The sequence below is a fragment of the Haliotis rubra genome, unplaced genomic scaffold (genome assembly GCF_003918875.1).
Source record: "Haliotis rubra isolate DU_JTF1 unplaced genomic scaffold, ASM391887v1 Scf85, whole genome shotgun sequence".
Lineage (NCBI taxonomy): Eukaryota > Metazoa > Mollusca > Gastropoda > Lepetellida > Haliotidae > Haliotis > Haliotis rubra.
Window position 1 is genome coordinate 1,782,886 of NW_025767579.1, and position 27,927 is coordinate 1,810,812.

At 39.7% G+C, this 27,927-nt stretch overlaps 1 protein-coding gene across 4 annotated transcripts in view; it reads left to right on the plus strand.

Moving 5' to 3' along the window:
- LOC124262694 overlaps positions 1-20,706 on the plus strand; it is a 44,591-nt gene extending 23,885 nt beyond the window's left edge. For 2 of the 4 annotated variants that reach the window (XM_046697218.1, XM_046697214.1), the window contains exons 4-13: positions 1,939-2,021; positions 3,656-3,767; positions 5,139-5,258; positions 6,577-6,603; positions 8,144-8,167; positions 11,603-11,711; positions 12,449-12,567; positions 12,844-12,987; positions 13,897-14,022; positions 14,562-20,706. In XM_046697218.1, coding sequence (XP_046553174.1) covers positions 1,939-2,021; positions 3,656-3,767; positions 5,139-5,258; positions 6,577-6,603; positions 8,144-8,167; positions 11,603-11,711; positions 12,449-12,567; positions 12,844-12,987; positions 13,897-14,022; positions 14,562-15,298 — 1,601 coding nt within the window. In that variant the 3' untranslated portion in view covers positions 15,299-20,706. The remainder of the gene's footprint in view (positions 1-1,938; positions 2,022-3,655; positions 3,768-5,138; positions 5,259-6,576; positions 6,604-8,143; positions 8,168-11,602; positions 11,712-12,448; positions 12,568-12,843; positions 12,988-13,896; positions 14,023-14,561) is intronic. The other 2 variants (XM_046697215.1, XM_046697216.1) reach the window with 2 other exon arrangements.
- The last annotated feature ends 7,221 nt before the right edge of the window (positions 20,707-27,927 follow it).

Consider the following 27,927-nt stretch of genomic DNA (forward strand, 5'->3'; position numbering starts at 1 on the left):
ATGATGGTAGCCTGTAGACGATCGCTATATGTAACAATATTTGACCAGTTTGCATCTGTGGTCTAGTGGGTAGAGCTGTGTAGGCTTTTGAGGATTGAGTTATAACAATGTTGGGAAAAACACACACCAACACTCCTACACTCACTCTACCTCCCTCTTTACCTCTTTTTCTCTCTGCCTGTCTCTTTGCAATAAAATTTTGTCTTTCATTAAATTGGTCTTTTTTGGTTTGGCATTAGCGTGTTCACCAACTGTCAAGTGCAGTTTGTGTTCAATCTGTTTCTGATTCTTTAAGTAGGTGAATTATACAGCAACCAATTATTGTTATGGCATTAGCTTACTGAGGAGAAAAAGAGTTGATGGCATTCCTTCCGTTTCACTCTGTAAGCAAACACATGCTCTGTATGTAATAAGAGAAATGGAAATTTGTGGTCAAATAAAACATACTCAACCTATGCTTAAATGCATCAGGATTCTTTAGACTGGCTTAAATCCCATTACCATTATTGACAGTTTTGAGGATAATAGTATGTCTGCTGCCATGAATAGTTAAAAGCAATCATGTTCGCAGTGATGTTTGACAAATCAATGGCAGTTTAATATGTTCCTATCAAGCTGCTTTATAATGGACGCTTGCACACAATCTGTCATCTGTGTGAACACAGTGCACACTTCATAGCAGGCAAATTACCTTCAGGTTGCCACTCAGATTACATTTGTTTGACAACTGTTTATGAATTATTGATTTTGGACGCAGTCTTCCTGTGAATTGCTAATAGATGAAGTCTTTAATTGGTAATTTAACAAAGAAACTAGACAGAAAATTAGAAAACCTGAGTAAAGAATATGTGATTTGACAATATTTAATTGAGATACTGATCCAACTTCATGAAGGAATGTAATTGAATGAGAAGTATTGATTTTATTGTTATTTTTATGAAAGAGATTGAAGGAGAGATTTGTCAGATGAAATTGAGCAAAGACTCTCTATTCGTAGTGATCAAAATTAGGTTGTGAGGCTATTTCTTTGCATTTTTAACAAATAACACATGTAATGATAATAAAGATTGCTTTGCAAGATGCAAGGAGATAATTTACTTTGAATCATCGTGGAATGTGGCTTTTCTGATGGTATTGAAGGATTGCTCACCTCTCATGTTTGTCCCTTGTAGTCAAGTTAAGGGAATGTTTTGTGATGAAGAGATACAGTGTTATCTCCCTTTAATGTCTTTGCGTGCTGAATAGTTCATCCTATGTATTATGCTAGGATCAGTTAATACATTTTAATAGCTCTTTAACTGTAACTGTAAGTGTCAAATCTCAATCTTTGTTCATGAAACCCAGATGTATTGTTTGTTCATACTACCAGCCATTGGTTGGTTTCCTCACATGACTTTGATTGTTAGAGGCAATGTTGCTGACAGGACGTAATGCAACATTCACTCACTCACTCACTCACTTCATAACCATGAAGCTGTGACATTACCCTTCGAATCGCTGTCTTCATGCTGCTTCTTTGTTGTCTTCTCCATGTTTACTCGAACTGTCAGCTGAATTTCTTATCAGCAAAGGTGCGGTGGGATAGCTTAGTGGTTACAGCGTTCACTTACCATGCCGAAGACAATGTGTGAAGACCATTTGTGGCGTCCCCTGACGTGAGATTGCTGATATTGATAAAAGTGGCATAAAAACACTCACTCACTCACTCACTCTAAAACATAACAAACAATAATTTGTTTTATTCAGTGGTTCTGATGCTGGCATGCATCATTACAAGGTTTTATGTCATTGTTATACAACCAGTCCATAGTTCGGACTGGCACTTCCAAATAAAAATGGTTAGATTTCAATAAATTGTGCTTGTCTGGAAGTAGCAGACTAGTGACTACTCTATTCCTGTGTTATGATGATAATGAATATATGTGTGATGTGTTCCAGGCGAAGAGATGTACGGAAAGCCGCAGCTACAGCTAGGGTTCATGTGCTTCTTGGTGGATCAGAAGACGGGGCAACATTATGTGGTAAGGACTTACGTTTAGTAACAGTTCTTTTCATTTTGCACTACTGGATCTGGGCTCTGTTGCACAAAGCAATCGTAGTGCTAAGATGATCGTAACTCCCATACTTTAACATAGACTTACGACTGTCATAGCGCTACGATCGCTTTGAGGAACGGGACCCTGGTTATGAGGCTTAAGAAACACAATGTTATGCGTGAAGAATTTATATGCTCATGTCATACTGTATTTAACAAGTTGGTTTGAAGTGTATAACCTTAGTGGTGGAAGGATATGGCAATACTGTATTGTATCGGGTCCCGAGGCCCACGGTACAAGACATTGGTTTACAGCCTGTGTTTCAGACAGCATATTGCATTACAAGCTTTATTGGTGTAAAACTGGTGAACTGAAACTGTGTAATAACCAGATTTTGCAGATTCACTAGTATTTCCTTGTAAGCTATAGCCTCATGGCCTATATATTTCAGACCATGGTATCGGGATATTCATCATGATTTGTTTGACATTTGCTAATTAGACGTTTTATTATTATCTTTTGTTGCAATTGCATAATTTCATTGCATGATGTGTTATTCTGATAATTGCCTCAAGATGTCTTCCATTATTCCATGGTTGAAAATATATATTTTTTTCCTGAAACTGGTGATCATGAACTCAATTCCATGTTTGCCCTGATAATGTTTCTAAGTTTGTCAGCCTCACACACATGTTCATGGGTTTCTGCTAGGTAGGGGGGCGGTGGGGTAGCCTAGTGGTTAAAGCATTCACTCGTAACGCCAAAGACCCAGGTTCGATTCCCCACATGGGTACAATGTGAAGCTTATTTCTGGTGTCCCCCGCCATGATATTGCTGGAATATTGCTAAAAGTATCGTAAATCCATACTCACTAACTCACTCACTCACCTAGTGGTAAATCCCTGATTCCTGCATCACTTGGGGCGGTGGGGGTAGCCTAGTGGTTAAAGCATCCACTCTTCACGCTGAAGATCCAGGTTCGATTCCCCACATGGGTACAGTGCATGAAGCTTATTTCTGGTGTCCCCCGCCATGATATTGCTGGAATATTGCTAAAAGTATCGTAAATCCATACTCACTCACACAGTCCTGCAACACTCAAGACTTTCTTCCCATAGTAACATGGCATGCTGGGATTTTGCTGATGTACTGTCCAAAATGGCTTACAACTCACCAGATCTAAATTTGCCATTCGTATGTGTTTCTCATTTCCAACCTCAATCAGCAAGAGAGTGCATGAGCGAAAAAAAGAAAAAATGACAATTAATGTATTTTCACTAGTTGTAACTTTTTACCAGAAATATTTTTAGATCTATTGGTAATAGTCTTTAATTATTCATGAAGTAGATCGAGTGGCTTGGCTTCCAAAACTCTTCTTTCTTTCTTTTCAAATTAGATAGAGATAAATTATGCTGACCTGGTATTTTTAGGATTATGCACGAGTAAGAGTACTTTTTCTCTCATGGGGGGCATGTAAAATTGAGAGAAGAATACTGTTTATTATTTTCTGTCACAATGAACATACAGGGCAGGCGCTAGATGGGAAACACAGAATATAATATGTACAGCCTCACAGTTTTGTCGCAGATTAACCCTGACCATTGTTACTGATCTTTCAGGAAAGTAGGAAACTGAAGTTCTGGTACCAGGAAAATACAGATTACTACCATCAAGTGACAACAGCTTATGACTTCTTCAAAGAGCTTGTCAGACCAGAGAACTTCCCCCGAGGTTAGATGTGTGGCCTTGTAAAATGCAATATTACAGAGAACATTGGAACTGAGACCAATGGAAATAAAAATCCACTGATTGACGTTTCTGTTTCTCATCATTCAGGAAAAACTTATGGATTCATGTATTCCACAGTGACATTGCAGTACATTGCAGCTCAATTCTGGCAGAAAGTTTCACTTGTAATTAGATAAGTATTAATAAATGAAAGGATGTAAATACTCTAGAAATATTCCAAATGAAGTGCTATCAGCTTTCTATGCAGGTGTTATCTGTGTTAGACATCATATGCTTCTGTTAAAAAGTTACTGAAGTTGGCTGTGACCTCTGTTGTATGACCTCAGATTACCAGCTAGTTAGTCTCTGTGTCACATTAACTGTTAGGGTCCCTTTTTTTTGTTTTTAACAAAGTTACATCTGGTTCACCAAGGACTGCATTAAGCAGATTTTATTTCTCAATACTGCTCATTAAAGACCTGGGGATATTCCATCACAGATCATGTTCGAACAACATTTTTGTCCTACCAGTCAGAGATTTGCTTAACAGGTTGGGGAAATGGTATTGAGAATGTTTTCTAATCTTGCAACTGGAGGTTTTCTGAATGACAGTAACAGGCTGTACGACTGTTTCCATCAAATTATGTATATCTCAAACTTCAGTGAAATGTTGACTTGCAAAATTGTTCAGTTTTAAAAATTTTAATTGATGTTTTTCAAAACATAGCCCTAAATGATAGTCGCAGGTTGAAACTAGTGCTGCCTTTTGATAAGTTGTTTCATTGGTCGGTAAAGTTTGCAAAGATCATTACAGCTTGACATGTAAAGGAATGTCTTCAAACCTTTGTATGGCAGTAGCGAGCAGTTTATAACAATATCAATGATGGAGTGATATAACTGAAGTATAACACACTAGTGGTGTTCCGATTAATTGAAATAATCGAAGATTGGTAGCAGTGACCAAACGACCAAGGAATCGATCACATTTTATCATAATCGAACACAACGATCTTGGAATTGCTGTTTAGTCTTTGAAACACTTGACGATGGAACATATCTTCGAAGTTATCAGGGCCTGCAAACTTGTTTAATTCTTAGAAAACTAACTGAAAAGTCATGACTGAATATTTCTTGAAGACCCCAGAAGGTTTATGTTCATGATATATCAACATCACTTTAAAGTAGCAAGGTGCATCATGTTATACATATCTGCAATAACAACCTGGATAGGACAATCTGAAAAATGACGCTAACCAATTTTTTTCGATGATTGTTCGTTGGTAATGAAGCAATCATCAGTTGTAAGTTTTCAACCAATTCCCAACACTATAACACACCCTGACTCTATATAATACTGTACATGTTTGTTGACAGATTATATTGGGTTCATCAAGAAGTGTATGAAGCAGATGCAGGGGGAGAAGTTCCGCATGGCCAGGAAGGTGGACCTGGAGATCGAGAAGTTGGAGGAAGGAGAGGCCCCAATGAGCCCAGGTAGGCACACAGACTGATGGTAGTTGTTGCAGATAGAAAAGACTTGATGGTGTCTGAAATTAAGGGGTTCCTCGAAACTCTCAGGTTAGCTGCTCTTCTGATGGTAGTTGTTGCAGATAGATAAAACTTGATGGTGTCTGAAATTAAGGGGTTCCTCGAAACTCTCAGGTTAGCTGCTGTACTGATGGTAGTTGTTGCAGATAGACAAGACTTGATGATGTCTGAAATTGAGGGTTTCTTCGAAACTCTCTATGGTCATTTGTTTGTATGTATCAGTCGAGTGATACTTGATGAGGAAAACCCAAATGAGGGATGGTTTGCTAAACATGATTCCAGGAAAGTTGTATAGATGAGTGTGAAACTTAACTAGGTCAAGGGTTTACTGCATTGTAAACCAGGTAATTCAGGTTGGTCTAGGACAAGTTGAAAAGTTGAATGCAACAGGAATGTTACAGTAGCAGGTGGGAACACTTCCAACAGACTATGGTATTGAAGGAACATTTGTTCATACCCGAGAAGCTTCAGAAGAGCCAGATTCAAACACTTGATTCCTGTTGGCTATTGACACAATGTAGTCCGTCTGCTACACATCACTGTTGACTGTCTCGTTATATCAGGGTGTGACTGTACTATAGCTACTGGTAGCAGGCATCTTGAAAAATTCAGTCCTTTATCATAACAGAAAATAACCTGGGTGGAAGAGACACAAGGCTCATGCAAACATTCTGTCAACATTTACTGTTTTTCTAAAAGAACAAAAGATGCAATATTTTGGTTTTTTTAAATAAATAATCATGGGGCTAAAAAAAAATCTCACACACTGGCAGATCAGTAAGAACTAATCTTGTCATAGAACAGTCTTTCTGATTTCAAATGTACCAAGTATGGATTGCCTACCACCAGAATTTCTTTAACTATTGCCAGAGAATCATGTGGTATTTTTCTTTTCAGCATTGATTCTTTTTATTACTTTGTGGCATTGTTGTCAAGACTTAAAATGTCTGTCTCTATGTCTATCTTGAACTTGCCCTTCTTTCTTCTTTACTGAGGCATGATTGTCAGGTGGAAAAAAAATACTTATCTTAATTCTCCAAACAAGGACCACCTGATTCTTTCACATTGCTATGGTTACATTGTCATGCCATAAGTGATCAGCTATAGTAATATGTAAGTATTGGGTGTTCCGTACCTTCTTTGGAGTAGTGTAGAAATAGGTTTGCACTGCCATGTTTTCTCCCACAAGGGGGAATAACTCTTGACTTTCACTGAGACTGCAAGTTGACATGTATTTCTCTCTTTCTTTGCCTCTGCCATTAAGGCAGGACTATCTCGCTGGACCAGCTAGGTAGGTGAAGGGATCCACTAAACAAACAGCATCTTCTTACTCATTTGTTTTTTATTACAACCAGGTGCCAGTAATAATGGCTGCCATTTTGAGTTCGAAACATTTGTTTTTGAGGAAGAGAGATGTGAATAATGTTGCAAAATTGAAAAACGTGAAAAGAAACATCTTTATTTGAATGTGAATTGTTCATTGGGTTGATTTTGGACAGAGAAATGTTGTTTTTCAGTAGATTAATAATTATGTCCTTGTTGTTTTTCTAAAGATTGGATTTAGTTGAACCTGGTTGTGATAACAGTTGTTGGACTGTTGATACTTAGTGCATGGTTTAGTGATGAGAGCCTACAAAACAATTAATACGTATTTGGGTGTTGTGTCTGTTAGGGCTGAACATTCATTCATTCATTCATTCATTCATTCATCTTCTTTTCACTTATGTATTTTGTTTTTTGTATTGTTTTGTCACAGATTTTGATAAGCTCAAGTGATTTTGAATCCAAGTGGAAACATGAAGAAGTAGAATGATAGCGTGTCTCCCTTGTAGTACAAAGTCAACCACTTGCATGTGCCCTGTTCACAACTTGCCTCGTAGTCTGAAATCATTTACTTTCCCAAGAATATGGGTATCTTCAATTTACCTTGGTAATGGTTTTGCATCGCTGTGAAGGTTCATGAGAGAATGATGGACTTCAGTAGTCCAATTGGGTGATAGTTGGAACATGGCTGATCGCTGTCACACATAAACATCCAGTTTTGAATTGATGCATGAGCACTATTTCAACTATATTTAGCTTTATGATGTGTTTATTAGCATAAGAAGATGGATAATGTACTGACACACAGTAGTAAGGATCCAAAGTGATATTTATCTTGATACGGCCACTATTGGGACTTTGGTGGTAATTCAATACTTTGAACCTAATTCCACCAGTCAGAAATATGCTACAACTTGAGATATTGATTGAAATACTGTGAGAGGTGACTAATGAGATTAAGAATTTTTGTATGCATTGTCTGGTTTATGAACTTCTATAGTTACTCACCTCTGTCATAAAACTAGAATATTCTTGATTTTCGCCAATAACAACAAACAGAAACAACCCAGACCATGCTTATGATAGTACTGGTTTTGACCCTGATGATCTGAGTCATACTCAGTTGTCTCCCTTGTTGGTTCACGTCTGGGTGTACCTATGGCTGTGACCACCCATTTGGAGTGTCATGTTTTCTATTTGGCCTCCAGACTTTGAGTTTCCCTATGCATGCATGTGGCCTGCATTATGTTATTTCCAAGATTTGTCTTGTGAGTTAAAGGAATTAAAAATGTTATGTAGTCATAATTCTAAAGTTAGATGGAATTTTTTATATGAGAAGAAATGTAACTTTTGATGGTAGCATTTTCTTATCAGCTTCAAATGCATTATTACTTTCACTAGAGATTACATTATTTGCTTTTTAAATACATTGTGCAATTTAGTGAAATAAGTTGACCACAGTATGTATCACTATATCTAATGCTGAGACTGTTTCCTCCGCTGCGTAGGAGAAGATGGGTTTGATGGGTTTGGTAAGTATTGCACACTCCAGTTTGGTGTTGTTGTTGGTGTGTGGATCGTTGTGGTGTTAGGAGTTTGCACTGTCTACTCTCGTGTCTACTGTCTACTCTCGTGTCTACCTTGCACTGTTACAACAGTTACAAGAAGCACTTTAGTTAGACAAACCATTCTTTTTGTTGGTAGCACATTTTTTTGTATATGTTAAATTATTTCTTTTCTTTTTTTTAAGATTGTCTCCTTTTCAGTTCTAACAGGGCCATGACAGTTCCCTGTGATTGATCAGTTTGCATGACAGTTGCATGTTATTGTGTTCAGGGTGGGAGTTTGTGTTGTTTGGCTTTTCAGTTCATTCGTTTTGTTGAGGGGTCATCTCAAGAGCCTGGTAGTTGTTTCCTGGACTTGAACACTGACCTTGTGCATGTAATGTGGTATTATAATGAGAGAGGCCTGTGGCCATAATGCCTGCATAGAATGTCTAGAAATGCAACAGGCAACCTACTTGGAAGATCTAGCATTTTGCTGTGATGTGTGTTGTCTGTCAACAAATTCCCAAAATCATGATCATTGTGTACAGGTATGTTTGCTAGGGCTTGTTAAAGTGTTGGTCATTGTATTACAGTCTTCTAAATTTCCCAGGCTGGTACACTTCCTGAAGCACATTCCTGGTGTTTCTGGTACACTTCTTGAAGCACATACCTGGTGTTTCTGGTACACTTCCTGAAGCACATTCCTGGTGTTTCTGGTACACTTCCTGAAGCACATACCTGGTGTTTCTGGTACACTTCCTGAAGCACATACCTGGTGTTTCTGGTACACTTCCTGAAGCACATTCCTGGTGTTTCTGGTACACTTCCTGAAGCACATACCTGGTGTTTCTGGTACACTTCCTGAAGCACACATTCCTGGTGTTTCTGGTACACTTCCTGAAGCACATACCTGGTGTTTCTGGTACACTTCCTGAAGCACATTACCTGGTGTTTCTGGTACACTTCCTGAAGCACATTCCTGGTGTTTCTGGTACACTTCCAGCACATTCCTGGTGTTTCTGGTACAGATCCTGAAGCACATTCCTGGTGTTTCTGGTACAGATCCTGAAGCACATACCTGGTGTTTCTGGTACACTTCCTGAAGCACATTCCTGGTGTTTCTGGTACACTTCTTGAAGCACATACCTGGTGTTTCTGGTACACTTCCTGAAGCACATACCTGGTGTTTCTGGTACACTTCCTGAAGCACATTCCTGGTGTTTCTGGTACACTTCCTGAAGCACATTCCTGGTGTTTCTGGTACAGATCCTGAAGCACATTCCTGGTGTTTCTGGTACACTTCCTGAAGCACATTCCTGGTGTTTCTGGTACACTTCCTGAAGCACATACCTGGTGTTTCTGGTACACTTCCTGAAGCACATTCCTGGTGTTTCTGGTACACTTCCTGAAGCACATACCTGGTGTTTCTGGTACACTTCCTGAAGCACATTCCTGGTGTTTCTGGTACACTTCCTGAAGCACATTCCTGGTGTTTCTGGTACAGATCCTGAAGCACATTCCTGGTGTTTTTGGTATGGATCCTGAAGCACATTCCTGGTGTTTCTGGTACAGATCCTGAAGCACATTCCTGGTGTTTCTGGTATAGATCCTGAAGCACATTCCAGGTGTTTCTGGTACAGATCCTGAAGCACATTCCTGGTGTTTTTGGTATGGATCCTGAAGCACATTCCTGGTGTTTCTGGTACACTTCTTGAAGCACATTCCTGGTGTTTCTGGTACAGATCCTGAAGCACATACCTGGTGTTTCTGGTACACTTCTTGAAGCACATACCTGGTGTTTCTGGTACACTTCTTGAAGCACATACCTGGTGTTTCTGGTATACCTGGTGTTTCTGGTACACTTCCTGAAGCACATACCTGGTGTTTCTGGTACACTTCTTGAAGCACATACCTGGTGTTTCTGGTATACCTGGAGCACATACCTGGTGTTTCTGGTACACTTCTTGAAGCACATACCTGGTGTTTCTGGTACACTTCTTGAAGCACATACCTGGTGTTTCTGGTACACTTCTTGAAGCACATACCTGGTGTTTCTGGTACACTTCTTGAAGCACATACCTGGTGTTTCTGGTACACTTCTTGAAGCACATACCTGGTGTTTCTGGTACACTTCTTGAAGCACATACCTGGTGTTTCTGGTACACTTCCTTGAAGCACATACCTGGTGTTTCTGGTACACTTCTTGAAGCACATACCTGGTGTTTCTCTTGGCACACACCTGGTGTTTTGAAGCACATACCTGGTGTTTCTGGTACACTTCTTGAAGCACATACCTGGTGTTTCTGGTACACTTCTTGAAGCACATACCTGGTGTTTCTGGTACACTTCTTGAAGCACATACCTGGTGTTTCTGGTACACTTCTTGAAGCACATACCTGGTGTTTCTGGTACACTTCCTGGAGCACGTTTCTGGTACACTTCCTGGAGCACGTTTCTAGTACACTTCCTGGAGCACATACCTGGTGTTTCTAGTACAGATCCTGAAACATTCTTGCAGTTTCTGCCAAGGTAGAACAGCACTACTACCAATTACAGTGTCAGATTTGGTACTGACTACTGTGGGAATGAGATGGTAAAGATGTTGTGACTTTGAGTCATTGTATCATCAGTATGGGGAGAAGAGAATCTAGTACCAACCACTTCTTGCTTGTTGGGTCAGGACTCATGTGGTGCTGGTATATTGTTACAGTGTAAACAATACACACACTTACCTTGACACCAGGGTACTGCCTGCATATGATAAGTCCATTGCTGAAATAATGCAGGAAGCATTGTTTGTATTCAAGGACAGATGTTGGGCAGGGGAGGTAACTCTTGTGATGCAAGTAGCTGGCAATCTGGTTTGGTGTGGGGTGTTTGGTGGTGTGTTAGATGTTGGTAAAGTGCCTTGATTGAATATTGCAAATTTTATTCATGACATTAAGGAAGTAAGAAGAATATACATTATAATTAAGGCTTAATCATGACTATTTGGTGAGGTAAATCTGCTCACTGTTCATAAAGGGGCGAGGTAATCGTAATGATTGAATCATCATGTTCTGTGTAATCTGTTTGCTAATTGTCTTGGATGCATTCATAATGGTGGAGGTTTATGATCAAGTCATCTCTTTGTATTTCATTCACTACAACAGAACATATTTTGGGATACATGTATAGCTGAGTTGATCTTTGGTTCTGTTCTTAATCCCTATCCTTAAAGCATTCATAGCACTACAACCTCTTGTGATAGTTTATCATAAGCTGACGAATGTCGTAGCGCTATGAACACCTTGTGGATCAGGACCTTGATACATAAGCAGCATACCAGTTAGGGTGTTTGGTATGGCACTATTGGGGTATGAGCCCTACCTTCAGTCAGTCTGTCCAGCACAGGAATCAATGGTGTTGTCATTGTTGCAGGTCTGATGCGAGAAGACACGAGGCCGACAGAGGAGATTGTCCGTGAGAAGATTCTGACTGTGCTTGAATCTGCCTACCCCAACGTCTTGGCGGTGGAGGACCTTGTCAGGTGGGTAGGGATCCATGTCATTGCCATGTTCTGTTGACAAGAGTCTTGGATTCTCGGGGCAGGACTTGTATATTTGTTTAATGGTTGCTAGAAATTGATGGGTGTGGGTGTGAATCCTATATTCACACTGCTCTAGTTCTTAGACTTAGAACAGATGCCACAAGAAGTATTTATTATTTATGTATTTATTATAAAAGAAATATCCAGGCGGGTGACTCAAGATTCACACCATAGCAATGTTAATGTCCAGTGTGTTATCTAACTAGGATATACAACAGTCTTCATGAAACAGAAGACTGATAGCCTGGCTACTGTTCAGATAGGGGCAACCGCCTCCATGGTGTAGTGGTTAGAGCATCCACACGGTTCGATCCCTGGCCGTGTCATACCCAAAAATGTTAAAATATGGGACTTGTTGGTCCCTGCTTGGCGTTCGGCATGAATAGGTACAACAAGGACTGGTCGGCTCGGAGTCAGTATAATGTGTCTGAGTGGGGTATTCATGCTTAACTGCAGCATGGTATGTCAGTGAGCTAGCACTATAAAACCAGCTGAAGTCTGGGCTAGTACAAGCAGCCGCACATACACACGCATGCAAGTCATATGAGTGAAATATTCTTAAGTGCAACGTTTAACCCCATTTCATCTCATCTCATCAGATAGGAGCATGACATCACCTGACATAAGTTAGCTGCATAGGTTTGTGCTTTGACATGTTTCACTTAATCCGTCTTCAGAATTACGGCCTCAGAAGAGGTTATGGTCACAGAGCAGCTGAAAAGTTTGTATGATAAGGAACTTGTGAAGGAGATGGAAAATGGAGGAATCGTGAGACAGGTGCTTGATACAAAGACAGGTAAGAGACCAGCTGTTAGTGTTGTACATTAGGAACATTTCTTGAAGTAACAGTAACATATTATGACTTTCTTACATTATTTATGGAAAAGAATTTCACTTGTCTTAACCTTAGCTGATTTGAAAAGGAAATAACTTAAAAAGATAATACATGAGATTTTAGTCTTTTGAATGTGACTGTAGAATGATTGTCAGGGATGTATTTAGGATTCAAAACTATGTGCCTGTGGCCGGCTGTAAAGCAACTAGTTCACATGACATCCATCACGTGTTGTAGAGGTGAAGATGGTGAAACAGATGCCCACCATTGCCTCTGGTCAGCAACCCACCATCGCCATCATTACTGCCATGTACTGTGAGAAACTTGCCATCGACGCCATGATGGAGAACAAGACCACCTACATGAAGTACAAGACTGAAGGTCAGTACCAGGGGAGGTCACTCTGACATAGAACAGGTTACTGGACTGTATACCAGTTGTGAGGTTTCAGGAAGGACAATTCCCCAACTCTCTCTACAAGTTGTAGGGCAAGATTCCCCAACTCTCTCTACAAGTTGTAGGGCAAGGAGGATCATACAACAACAATGGCTACTGTTTAATATGCCTCTCAAACAGTAAAGAGTTTTGTTTTGAAACCAGTTTGAATGGAATTTCACTCATAATATTTACTTGAGTAGAATGTGGACCCAAATACTATGCACTTATATTTTTGTTTATAAACAACAAATTTCAAGTTTTATGCACAGTCAAAAAAACTACATCGTATCCCTCCACCAAATTCAGCTATCAGGAACACATTTTAACATACATTGTCAATGAACATTTGAAATTTTAGATACATCATCTACAGACATGATTTACTTGTAAATAACATCTCCTGTTCTGCTGGGCATTGTTATATAAGTAGATGTTATGGTTACCATGTGTATTGTCTCATAAACTGCCATTTAGTTAGAGACTTGTACTAAGGATTATGTCAGTTACTTGTTTCTCTAACATTTAATGCAAGTCAGTAGTTTCCCAGCCATATGACAGCAGTCTATAAATAATTAAGTCTTCCCCAGACAGTTTAGTGGCTAACATCATGAGTGTCAACCTTTGTAGTGGGGATGACATGCATCAACCAAGTCATTGAGTGTGACCACCACTATTTCAAATGTAGCAACACTATATGGAAGACTGTTGGAATCTGTACTTGTGCGCATATTACCATGAGTGTTTGTTTTTTCTGTGGAGACAAAATTGACAGATAATATTGTGTAAGTAATGTATTTTGTGGCATTTTCCTTCTTATATTCCATATGTTTGTATTGAAATTTCTCTTGTCAGGTGAATCCAACGTATACACAATTGGGTATATTGGAGAGCACAAGGTCGTGTCCACTAAACTTCCAGCCATAGGACATTTCAGGGCTGCTCAGATTTCTTCAGGAAATTCCACGACCAGACTTCTTGGTGAGTGTACAAGTTTGTTTGACAAAATATACATCTGTTAGTTATAAGTTAGCCTGGAAGGTAATGAAAATTATGTAGAGATTATCAGGGGGTAATATATTGAGAACACAGTAATAACTTTAATGTCTGAAGACTGTGTTGACTGTTGTATATGGTTTGTTTTATTATATACCCATGTAAACTTAGGATAGTTGTACAGGGGTGCAATACGGATGACATCATCAATTCCGTATTGCACCCCAGATTCCGTATTGAACCCCTGCTATTATTTGTTTTATTAAGTAACATTAATGCAAGAGGGTATAATAAATATAGAACGTCACACTAGTGCATTTGGATGTTTGGTATTGAACGAGAAGATGTCATGGGAGCAGAGAAACAACGAGTTCAAAGAACGAGCTGTTTCTCTGCTCCCATGACATCTTCTCAATACAAAACATCCAAATGCACTAGTATGACGGTCTACATATGTATTACCCAAGGGAGCTTACTGTGTACAAATGTTCACTGTATCCTTAATCTTCATCTGTTGTTTGCAGGATCATTCCAGAACATTGAACACGTGTTCGTTGTGGGTGTAGCTGGTGGCGTGCCACACGTTACTGATTACAGCAAACACATCCGTCTGGGTGATGTCGTAATCTCCCGTAGCAACGACAAGGGCTACATCTATTACTTCTGTGAGAAGATTGTGCAGGATCGCGAGCAACAAGTCCACTACAACCTCAAGAACTGGGCTCCGAGGGACATGGTCCTACAAAGGATTGCTGAGCGCATTGAAGAATCCCACCAGACTAACCCTGATTATGCCCCTTGGGAGGAGTACATCCGAGAAGGTCAAGAGCTGCTGATGGCCCAAGAATCCAACTTCGCCCGCCCACAACCTTCATCTGACCGTCTGTACATCAACGTAGGTGAAGGTCAGGTCATAGAAGTCCAGCACCCAGAACCAACTGATGGCGTCATTGCTCGTCACGACGTACCGAGATTGCATTTTGGAGTGTTTGCATCGGGAGCCCGAGTTGTGAGGAATGATTCCACCAAATTAGACTTTGCAACAAAGTATGGCATTTGCGCCTTTGATACAGAATTTGATCAAGTTTTAGATTCAATCTGTGGAAATGTGAAGGATAGTTTCATGTTTGTCCGGGGAATCGCTGATTACCGGGATGGGTCCAAGGGAAAGGAATGGGCGTCTTATTCCTCCCTGGCTGCAGCTTCCGTCGTTAAGACCATCATTAAATCATTGAAAAATCGCCAACTTGATGATATGTAGGTGCTTACCCTTGATCAATCATAACATGCAATCATAGAATAACAATTACCTAATTACCTGAATTTGGTGAAAATTGGTGCTTTGGCGAGTTTTTTATTTCATGATATCTTCATGTGGCTATGTTTAAGATTTTTTGCATAATATAAAATAAAAATAGGTTGTTTCCCTGTAACCATTGCATGAAATTTCTGAGCAGATGCTTCCTATGATGTCAGTTAAGTATTGTATTGTAATGTGAATAGTATCATTCAGGTATGTTTTTTTTGGTTTTTTAAATATAAATGTACACAAAGAAACCCACAAATAATATCAGTTGTACAAATTCTCGAACTGAATGGACCAGTGTTACCAATATCTATATTTACCGGTAATTCGGTTTTAGCATCTGTTCTGTAGTTAAGAGGGACAAGTCGGTACTTTGTCTTCCAAGGCAATTTTCAGTGAAATGACTGTATGAAGTACAGGCTACATATCATGATAATTCCACTGTATTTTGTTGCAAAATTATTTGTGAAACAAAGTACTGATGTTGCCTTTTTCCACAATTTCTGTTCATTTCATGTACAATCCAGAAAAATTTCAAAATTAATGCCTACACAAATATGTAATATTTCCAAATTCAGGCATTGTATTTGGTAGATAGATATATATATATGTATACATTAATCATTAAAAGCCTGCGTGATCTTGCCAAAGCACCCATGTATTTTACCAGATCATCCTGACCATTAACATTCCATCATTCCCTGCCTTTCACAGCCACCTATGCATTGTATATTTAATCCCAGTAATAATACCGTCATAAGTGCTCTATTTTTGGTGTCTTACTGATCTGTAATGCCTGGGTGTAGAGCTAGGAAGAGCACGTTCTGCTTGTGTGTATGCGGTATGCCACGACTGTCAGCTTCTCATGTCATGTTCTCCAGATTGTATGATGTAGAAATCATCCATTCTTTTGTTAAGCGAGACCATATTGATGTATTCTAAGGATGGATTCAGAAAAATATACTAGTATAAACCCTGTAAAAGGTCATTTGTGGGAGAGAGAGTGCTTTGAATTATCATGAAGAGGTATAATAGATTAGAAGTTATGAAAACATGTGATCCAGTAATTTCACTCCACATCAGACATCACCCTTCACAGTGATAAGTAAGCGAGACCAAGATGGAAGAATACCTTAGACACCAGGAGAGTCTTGAGTTTAGCCCAGGTGTTAAAGTGTTGATCTGTCCTGCATCTGGCTGGTTTCATTCCCTGGGTGTCCTGGTCATGCTTGTTACCTCCCTTGTCAAGATATCATTAGTTGTTCAGTACTAAGTGTTACCCCGAGAAACCATGGTTACAAAGTAGGCTTTGACTGATTACAATTCTGATAAGTTCTGACTGGTCAAATTGTCTGTCTTGCTACAACTTGAGAGATATTTATCTGGTTGAGATGTTGTTATGTAGTTTCAGGCTTTATTGAGTTGCTCACCATTAGGTCTGAGTTCAGATTTCTAAAATAAGAACACATGTGATATGTAACTTATCAGGTTCTTCTGCTTTGCTAAGAAATTCAGTTACATTTATAAACCATTCCAACTATAAAGTACTTTTACAACTTTGTGGCAAATTGTTCAAATATAGTTTGCTCACATACGGTAATGTTAGTGATCCATGGCCTGTCATTGTCTGTACTTTATGATCTGTTCACACAGGTTCTCCATTACCTGTGTAACATTGAGCTGAATGTCGCACATGGCGAATTGTAGTCGGATAATGCAACAAGGCTCTGTACAACTCATGGAAGTCAAATTAAGTGTCTTTTAATAGACTGTGTGCAAACTCTTGTGAACCCTATAATGCAACTGACTACACTGCCAGGGTTACTATTTCTGTTAATGTAACCAACTGGCTCCTTGTCACAATCAGTGTTATCACCTCTGTTGTGTATGGTATGGTTGGGAGCCCCAGTGCCAACGAGAAGCTCAAGGATAATGTTGTTTTGTGTGTCATGCTGTTCACAGTTTAATTATTAGATGTTACTGTTTTGAGAGAAGATGACAAGAATGTTGTGTATTGTGTAATTCTCAACTATATAACATGCACCAAAATATAGTCCCAACAAATATAGTGGGAGTCACATCTGTTCCCTGTTAATGTACACATACACCTAAACAGATTGATTAAATTGAAGAAAAAACATTTTCTGCATAACATTTTGATCATTTGTCTAATAAATTCATCTTTGTGGCTGAAAACTTTCATTGTATTAAATCTATTGCTACCATTTGTTAGTGTTGGAGCTTGTCTGTATAACTTTGTTGAGTGGCAATGATATTTGGGTGTTTGTAACTTACATTACATTTCTGGTGAGCACAAGTAAATTTCTGTGCCCACATTAAATTCTAACTCTGTTGTTATCGTATCTTCATGTCTCCAGCCGGTTGTGTTTTCAGAGATATATATTTTGGAAAATTGTTAATTTTATTTGTGCTATAACTGTCCAGCAATGATTTTGTTTCTGGCTGAAAATGCCTGTTATTCTTGTGTTCTTGTTGTTAGGAAAACATATTCTGCTGATCTCCGTGTATATCTGGTTGAGTTTTGTTTAGGCAAATTAAATTTGTTACTATGGTTACTGAGCTACAAGTTTGTGCTTAAAGCTAATGTGTACTAGAAGCTTAATTAGCTGATCACACAAATAACAGATTATTTTCAATGTCAGTGAACTATATTTTGTCAGAAATGTCTCTCAAACAATCATGGTTTACTGTCCACCTTTTGTGCTTTAAATAAATACTCTTACTATTTTTAAAAACAAAACAGAGGATATTATGTGCTATTTACATAAATCGTCCAACCCAAACTTGGGTATTGTCCTCACTGGCCATCCATTATATATGCAGATATCCTGTGTATATTTAAATTGTGGTTTTTGATGATATAGGACATTTAGCATCCAGTATATGTGTTATACTATCTTGTGTGATTTGTCCTTACAGTTTCTGCAAGTCAGTATGTGCTACAGATATGCACAAAGCTTGTCATGTTGCTGTGTTTGTATGCGTTAAAAGATCTATCACATATTCTTGGATGGGGGATAGTGGGAGGCAAATCTGATTTAATATCTCCCCTGTTTTACATGGCAGTTCTTGTCTTCTGATAAAAGTGTGATATAACTGAATTATTCAATAGGTCAATGACATTGCTATAGTGACATATATCAGTATGTCATAAATGGTTGCTAATGGTTTTCTAACTTTTTGGTGTGGGTCATGATGAATATACCAGGTATTGTAACAGTCAGTCTCTGATATGCATACATATTTGTATGGAAACAAAAAGTGAGAGATAAGAACATTTTCCATAGCAATAATTGTTCTGGTTCTAATATAATACAAATCCTATTTATTGACTATTTCATAAGTGCTCTTACTATGACTTGCCCAATCATAATTCAGTATTTGATGTTTTAAAGGTGTGTAACTATTTCATCAGTTTTATTTATTGTCATTTGTAGCTGCTTGTTTGAAAGCTCCCTGCTTCCCTGTCTTCGTAGTGTTGTAGACTCGGGCATATTCTCCATGGATGGGTCAAGAACTTGAGTTAAGCTGTTGAGCTTGTTGGTTTATTTAATCCAGTGTGTCAGGTAGTTTCAGGCAGGTTTGAAAATTGTATTCACAAGCACCTGCTGCATGACTTCCCATTAAACAGGACATATACTACTCAAAGAAAGATAAGGACCACCCTGCTGCGACAGATTAACTATCGTAATATGAAAAAAATCAGGTGGTCCTTGACATCTTTGATTGTCTCCATCTTGAATTTAATTCATTTAAAAAAAATTCCATCTCTCAGAAATGTAATTGCTGCTCCATAGAGGTGTATTTTATATTAAGTGATATTAATCTTTGCATTGCTTTGCTGGAAGTCAGGGAGTTTTCAGTGTAGTATATTTAGCCAGTGTATCTGTTATTGCTAGTACATTTCATCAGTTGGTTATCAGTGCTTTCAGTGTTTGGAATAAGTGCTTTACAGGCATGCAACAGATTTGTGTATTTTGTATAGATTGCTTTGGGACAGAGTTCAATATTTTGTGTATTTTTAGTTTGAGTTAATTTTTAAATGTAGGCTGTCATGTGTTATATTTACAGACGTTTACTCCATTGTACAAAATTTCTACATATATGTTTACATTTCATTCATGAAATAGACAAGTACTATCAATGTTTTTGCATGTGTATCTTATGTTGACTTTGATAAAACGGAGAAAAAATGCTTAATTGTCTTGGTTCTCAGGTGATGTCATACAATGTATCAACTCAAGAAACAGCCCATTTATTAAAGGGTGGATAGAGTGTTAATTTGTCGCACTGAAGCTACAGCTTGGTATTTGCTGAAATATGTGTCTAAGATGCTTAAACACACTACAAGAGTATTTTTTATTGAAATCACAAAAATGGTTAACTGTATTTCCAGGGATCATGTGAATTCAGTAAAACAAGTAAGAAACATACACTGGGAAAAAAAAGTAGATTAAAGACTGACACATTACTTAAGATTAGTTGAAAGTAGTTTCAAAGCAATTAGGTTAATTTGTTGTAAGGAATCAATTCTGAGCTATCACTATAATATGGCAGCCATGTTTCCTAAAGCAGCACGAGGCAGCTTGCATTGCATGAGAACCAGTTAATTTTAAACATTTTTTCTTTTTCAATGCATATGTCAACAAATAAGTTGATACCTATGTCTTGTTTCCTTTGAATAATTAATAATTTGCCTGATTCTATGTAGATGTTCCATGAATAACAAGTGAAACTCTGTTTTCAATATGATGCCCTATATTGTTTTGCAGTACTAGTAATACCAAGAGCAGCTTATTGGTTTGGACCGTTCCTTAGATTAGATACTTCTCACATGCAAGCTTTCGATACACCAAGACATTATTTCAATCATTACACCATTACAGTATATTTCGAGACAGTTTAGTTGAAGCCATTTCTTTCGCGACTGCCCATTATAACAGCACTGTAAAGCCAACTTTTGAGAATTGGCCATTTTGTCTGAAAACAATTGAATCGACCTTCGGATGAGGGTCTGGGGCTGCACAGCATAGATATATCATTACTCTCTCCAGCAGAAGAAGACCATTGTTAGAAGGTTATTATCTTGTAGAACCAGTATGTCCGGTTTTGGTTAGTGGTTGTGTAGCAAATCTATTCCTGTTGTAGAGTAGGCAGTAGGCACACCTTGTTTCCCGAATAGACTGATCCAGATGATCCGAAGTTGGCTTGCCAGTACGTCTGCTGCAGCAAAATGGGCTTTGGCTTGAGATTTATTTGAAGTAAAGCCAGCTCAAGACACTGTTGATCTACCTTGATAAGAAATACTTGCTTCATGGGCAATAAATAACTTGTGAATGGTGTGAAGTGTTGTGTAGTTCATGAATACATTGTTTGCTGATTGTACGAGAAAACAAATCGTGCCATAGTCAGATGTTTTCAAGGCGTTTCATGAGAGCCTGGAAGACATCATGTCTGGGACAGGTAGACTAGTGATGGATAGTTTGAGCAACAGCCCACAGTGACATGCTATCTGCATCCTGGTCACCCATGGTACTCAACTGATCCACTGGCATGAGATCCAAGGTGAGACCATACCTCATGGAGCGTCTGGGGTGTGAATACGTCCTCAGCAACCTGCGCTGGTGAAATCCTGTGGGAATCAGATGTTAGAATATTGGTTTTTGGCAACATCCTGTGGGAATCGCGGGTTACAGTGTAGATTCTCTATAGCATATGCTGGTGAAATCCTAAATCTTTGGTAAGAATATGGATCCCTGACAAGCTATGCTGATCGAGTCATAAGGGGATCCGAGGTTAAAATGTGAGTTCTAGACAAACTATGCTGGTCGCGAGACTTGACTAAATTGATTAGGTAGTCAGACTTAAACCTTCCACGGGGAAACTTTGGCCAAGGACAAACTTTCCCCGGGGAAACTTTAGCCTAGGCCAAACTTTCTCCCCTTAGGCTTAATCTTCCTTGAATCAACTTTAAAGGCTACTTGTTTCAAACCCTTGTTCTCATATCAAAACGGGGAGATTCTGGCTATTTCTTCCCCAACCTTGTTTCATGTTTATGTTCATCATGAAAAGGTCAGATACGAAAACAAGACATAGCTATTCACCTGAACACATTGATAAGATATTCATGTTGATGTCAAGTTCCATTAACAATTTACAGGTCATCTTCATCTTCACATAAAACATGTACATGGTTCACATTTTGTTTCAATATCCTTATATAGGGTAAGATTCAAATGACAAGCAAGCATAAAAGCAAAGATATTATATCATTACTATTATTTTATATAATCATTTACTTATTTTTATATTTCAATAATTTACTTATCCCCACATACTCCAAATTAGCTTATCTCAAAATCATTACTATATTCAAAACTTTCACTAAATACCCAGTTTTTACTTGGATGTCCATATCCATTCAAATTTCATTCCCTCACTCATGGCTTTAAATATGGCAGCGTCGGCGACATCAGCTTAACAGTTGGAAGTAGACGTAAACATCAACACAACAACAACAACCCAACACAGTATCTGTATCAAATGCTGTATCATCTATCATTCCACTATATTGCCTTATCTATATTCAAAAGACAAGGTTTGATAAGGGGTATACTTGGCCCATGGATATCTGAATCATATTTCATATACCCAAAGTGATTATGGATTAGCAAACAAGCTTATGTGAATAATGTTCCATTACATTAATACATAAATACAACAAATATTAGATAATAAACAGCATGATAAGAGAGCAAGCAACCTGTGTATATTACATCTTATTTACCCATCAAATGTATGCTTGAATGTTTACATCTTATGGTGACATGATTTGGACAGATGAACTAATGCAGTGTGTCTTCATAGGAAATGCGTCAGGAGCAGGATGGATTTAGAGATATTTGCCGTTCAAACATTTATGCATTCAAATCACAACACCCAAGTCAGAGGCAAAAATTGACTACCCCGGTATTTGTCAAAAATGTGTACCAAAATATAAGTCAAAACTACTGACAGTTTATAAGAGCAATGGTGGGGAAGAAGGGGCCTAACTAGGCCAGAATCTCCCCCCTTTTGATAGAAAACAGAACAAAATATCCGAGTTTAAATTGGGGAGGGGGGGAGACTTTAGCCTAGCCCAAACTTTCCCCGGGGTAAGAATATCCTAGGACAAAACTCCCCCCGGGGAAAGTTTGGCCTAGGTCAGATTCTCCCCAGGGAAAGTTTAGACCAGGGAAGAAATGGCCTGCTACACCGGGTTCGATTCCCCACATGGGTACAATGTGTGAAGCCCATTTCTGGTGTCCCCGAACGTGATAATTATAACGTAAACATTCCCTTTGGATTATGGTAGCCTTATTCCTGTGGATACACAGAATACATACAGAAAATCAAAATTGTAACACTAAGTCATAGCTATTCCTAGTGGTATACCTAGTCTAACCCTGAGTTATCTCCCTTGATCCTGATGTCACTGTATTGTTCTCCTAGAACCTTTCATAATTTTTCTGTATGGTCCACATGCATGATGTACAGAGAATCGAGTGAAATTTCATTTCAAATCAAGACTTCAATTCTTCATATGTAGGTTAGTTACAAATCGCATTCCATTTAATATTCAATCGCATTGCTGTTTTGCATTTATATTAGATATATTTCCAACGTATTTATGGTCTGAAGTGTTCCCGCCCTTTTTGATTGACAAGTATGGCGCAGAACAAATGTGTGCAATGTCAGAAATTCATGGCGGATGTTGATCCCAACTCTCTGTGTGATTCCTTTATAAAGACTTACCTTGCTCAATTTCGGATCGATGCTTATTGTGTCAGGAAATGTCTGAAGAAGATTGGTTGTTGATGGACAAATCTCGTTCCTTAGTTAGGAAGCGTAAACATTCATCGTCATCAGAATGTTCTAAGTCGAAGAAAGTTCAGGGATCTCCGCCTTTATCTATTAAATCTGAACCAAAGTCTCGTTCTAGATCTAAATCAAAATCCTCTCCCCAGTTGGATATATCTGCGTTCTCAGAACTTTTGGCGGGATTTAAGTCCGATATCCAGGCGGCCATGGATAAATCTGTACGGGATATGGAGATGAGGAATGACGAAAAATTTAATCGCCTGTCAAAACATTTGGAGGAACCTGTTTTATCCGGCAAGAAGGCAGATAGCCGCAGTGGCTTGGTGGTGGATGGCAAGAGCCGGGGCCAAAGTCACTTCCAACGGAAACCAGGGGTGCTATGACTGGGAAAGCCGGTTAACATGCCCTGGCGTACATAGGAGGCCGGTCCCCTCAGGGGGATAAGCCTAGGGCTTCAAGCGACGGTGATGGAGTCGGCCCAGCCGGCTCCGGATCCGGGCTGACCGTGGCTCAGGCTACACACTCCGCGTCCTTTGTCCCCGGGAGCCAGTCATCCATGGCTGCTCCCTGTCGCATACAGCCTGCTACCTTCTCCCAAGAGGAGACTGGGCTGCAAGCGTTCCACGGGTCTGACTCGGTCCAGATGGCACATGATTCCCACCCCGGCTCAAGCCAGGCCACTGGGTCGGCTGCTATGGAAAAAGGGTGTATCAACCCAGCAGTCTGATTTGCACGGGCCTAGCGGTTCAGAGGACACGGCTACGGACCCGCAAGGTTATTTTGACACAGATGTCTGATGTGACTGATCAGGAGGATTCATCGGTTTATCCTTTTTCACAACCTGAGTTTTCCATGAAAGAGGGGTTGTTGACGGTACAATCTATGGACATGTCAGCACAGGATTTTATGCCGGGCTGGTCATTTAAGGAAAAGCTGGAACTTTTGCACGGACTTTATCCTAATACTCTACCACCGCCGTCGGATGAGCAGGAGATAGATATTCCCGTGGAACTCGGATTATCAGGTTGTCTTCCCCACGAACGGATGCCCAGGCTGTCATTACCACATTCATCATCACTTAAGAAAGTGTTGGAGAATTACAACTTAGGCCTCTCTAAGGCTACTAACTTGAGTTCTTTGCCTAGGGTTTCTCATAAACCCATTTATTCCATTCATGATCGTGTTATCCCAGCCAATCAACCAAGTTTAGACAAGCACTTTAAACAGTTACAGGATGCTAGAGGCTCTCGTGACTATGCACCGTCCTGTACTTTCATGGATTGTAGGGAATTGGATACGGCAGCCTGTTCGGCGATTGATAGCCTATCTTATTCAAACTGGTTTTCTGCGGGAGTTCGTGCCTTGCTCCCACCGGTGTTTCAAGATTATACGCTGGTTAAGAAAGACACTTTGATTTCCATGACTGCTCAAGAGGTGAATCAGGCGATTAGCGATTCATTTCTGGATGTAGTGTACCACGGGTTCCTTAGTCCCGATCGATGATATGGCTGGAATACTCAAGTGAATATATTGGGAAATATATTAGGCCGACTTACAGGTATTGAGCGGATACAGCGGCTAAATTCAGTGAGGAATTTACTGGATGTTTCAAGGGATTTTCTGTTTCATCAGCCCTTGGAATCGGATAACACCTTTAATGGACAATGTCAACAGGCTATTGAGGCTAGAGATGCTTTGACGTCGAGGAACTTGAATCAACGTCTGATGTCTGGTGTCGGCTCTTTTATTCCAAAATAGAAGGGCTGACACTAGATCTAGAAGAGGTTCCAGTTTTACGTCTCGTTCTGCTCCATCTTCAACAAGTCGTAGTCAGAATTTTCAGAGGTCTGCATTTGAACGTGCCTCGGATTCAAGAGCGCATTCAACAAATGTGCCTTTTACTAGAGGCTCATCCTCATCTAGGGGTAGAGGTAGGGGAGGTAGATATTTTCATGGATCAAGATCAACTTCCAAGAAATATTTACTCTAAAGTCTCACTGTTCAGTGTTCTCTTCTTTACGAATCGGAAACGTTCCTCGACATGATATTGGAATTGGACTTTGTATGTCCGGTGACACAATCTCCAGTAGGGGGCAGGTTGGCCCAATTCTTAGACAATTGGAAACTAATAACATCAGACAAGTGGTCCTGTCTGTCGTGAGCAGGGGGTTTATTCTTCCTTGGCAAAAGCAGCCTCGAGTGACTTGCTTTCCAGAGGGTCGTCGGTTTGTTCTTCAAGGCCAACGTTTAGGGGGAGCAAACTGAGCAATAAATCAGTTACTGGAGAAACGGGCAATCATATAACTTCCTCCAGGGGATCAGACATGCGGGTTTTATTCACTGGTATTCCTAGTCCCCAAGAAAGATTCGGACGAAATGCGCATGATAATAGACTTGAAAGTGTTTAACAAGCTATTTTTGAGGAAACCGCCAAAGTTCAGGATCGAATCAATTGCAAACCTACACACCTTGATTCGTCAGGATTCAAAGTTTATAAGCATAGATGTGTATCTTCATATCCCTATTCATCCAAGATCTCGCAAATACCTCAGATTTGCGGTGAACGGCCGCAGGTTTCAGTTCAGGGTTCTGGCATTCGGAATATCACTAGCGCCATGGTTGTTCACGAAAATAATCTCCCCGATTCTAGCTTTTCTTCATCAACAAAGGATTGCGATACACGGTTATCTGGGCGATTTCTTGGCAAGGAATGTGGTGACAGCGGTTCTCATGAAGCAAACCAATTTTATTATCCACATGTTTACGCATCTGGGTTTAATAGTTCATCCTACCAAGTCAGAACTGGTCCCTTCCACGAGGATCAAGTTTCTGGGAGCAATCTTGGACTCAAGAGCAGCCCGTATTTATACTCCTCAGGATCGTTGGTTGGAAATATCAACCAAGATAACCAACATGTTACAGAGGCCAGTTGCATCAGTTCGTTCATGGATGTCCCTTCTAGGATCTCTCACTTCAATCCAGGATTATACTGTAAGAGGAAGACTAAGGTTGAGAATCCAGCAGATCTGGCTCAACCAGTTTCGGATGGAGGACTTGGAACTTCTCATAGTTTTTCCAGACAGAGTCCGAAGGGAGATATTATGGTGGACAGTGTATGTGAATGTGTTGCCAGGAGTTTCATTACGTCCTCGTTTACCGGATCTGATGCTTTATGCAGATGCCTCGAACACGGGTTGGGGTGCACAAATGGACATCTGGCAGATTCAAGGTGTGTGGAATCCGTCAGAGGTGAATCTGCATATAAACTGTCGGGAAATGTTAGCACTGTTAAAAGCGATCCGTTGCTGGGGGAATCGCTTGTACGGGAAGAGTCTCATGTTAGTGTAGGACAATTCTACGGTAGTGGCTTACATCAACAAACAGGGAGGTACCAAATCTCAACAGCTCCTCGGGATCACTCAGGATCTGTATCAAACAGTGGATGCTATAAATTGTTTAATCAGGGCACGCCACATTCCAGGTCGGAAGAATATCTTAGCGGACTCATTATCTCGACAGGACAGAGTGATCTCAACCAAATGGACTCTCAAGGAAGAAGCATTCGATTTTTTAGGACAGACGTGGGAAATTCCAAACATAGATCTGTTTGCGACTTCCAGGAATTTTCGGATCCCAACGTTTGTGAGCCCAGTACCGGATCCATTAGCATGGCAGTCGATGTCCTATCCATATCGTGGGAGGGGATGATAGCCTATGCGTTTCCTCCGTTCAAACTAATCCCATAGGTTCTGTTAAATATTCAACAACACGACTCTACTGCAGCTATTGGTGGACAAACCTCTACGTCTCCTGTTGTGGCACAATCTAATCAGTCAACCCAAGTCCAACAGGTTTCACAAGAATGTCAGTCAACTTGCGCTACATGTATGGAAGCTATCTCAAGCTCACTCAGGAAACAGGGATTTACGGTTGGAGCTACCAGAGCTATTTCAGAATCCGTTAGACTTTCCGAAGCTGCCTTGTACGACGCTAAGTGGCGAGGATTCATCCAGTGGAGATGAGAGTGTGGAATCTTGAATGTGCCTGTCACCATTCCAATGATAGCGGATTTTATCTTGTTCCTAAGGGAACAGAAACATTTGAAGCATAATACTATTGAGGGATATCGATCAGCTATTGCTTCAGTCATGGATGTTCAAGGTTTATCTGTGGGCTCAGATACATCACTTCACAAAATGATCAGATCCTTTCAGATTAAGGATATATCGTCTCCAACGATATTTCCTAAGTGGGATTTAACGTTAGTACTTCAATCTCTTCAAAAATCTCCTTATGAGCCTATGCAGGACGCTTCTCTAAAGTATCTGGCATTTAAGACGGCATTTCTTTTGGCATTTGCAACAGCTTCCATAGTGTCGGAATTACATGCTATTGACTTTAAATCCATCACTTTTTCGGAAGGATATAAACAGATAACTTTTAGAACTGTGCCGGAATTCATTGCCAAGAATCAAACTTCAGCTTGTGGTCCTTTGGGACATAGGATATATCGTATGCCTCAGCTTCCTACCTCTACCTCTAGATCGGATAGGACTAGACGTTTGTGTCCCATATGTGCCTTGCGCTGGTACATTCAGCGTGTTTCTACGTTTAGACGTAATCGTCGCAGACTGTTTATTTCATGTAAGACAAATGTAGACTCTGAGATATCCAAGAATACCGGGGCGGTGGGGTAGCCTAAT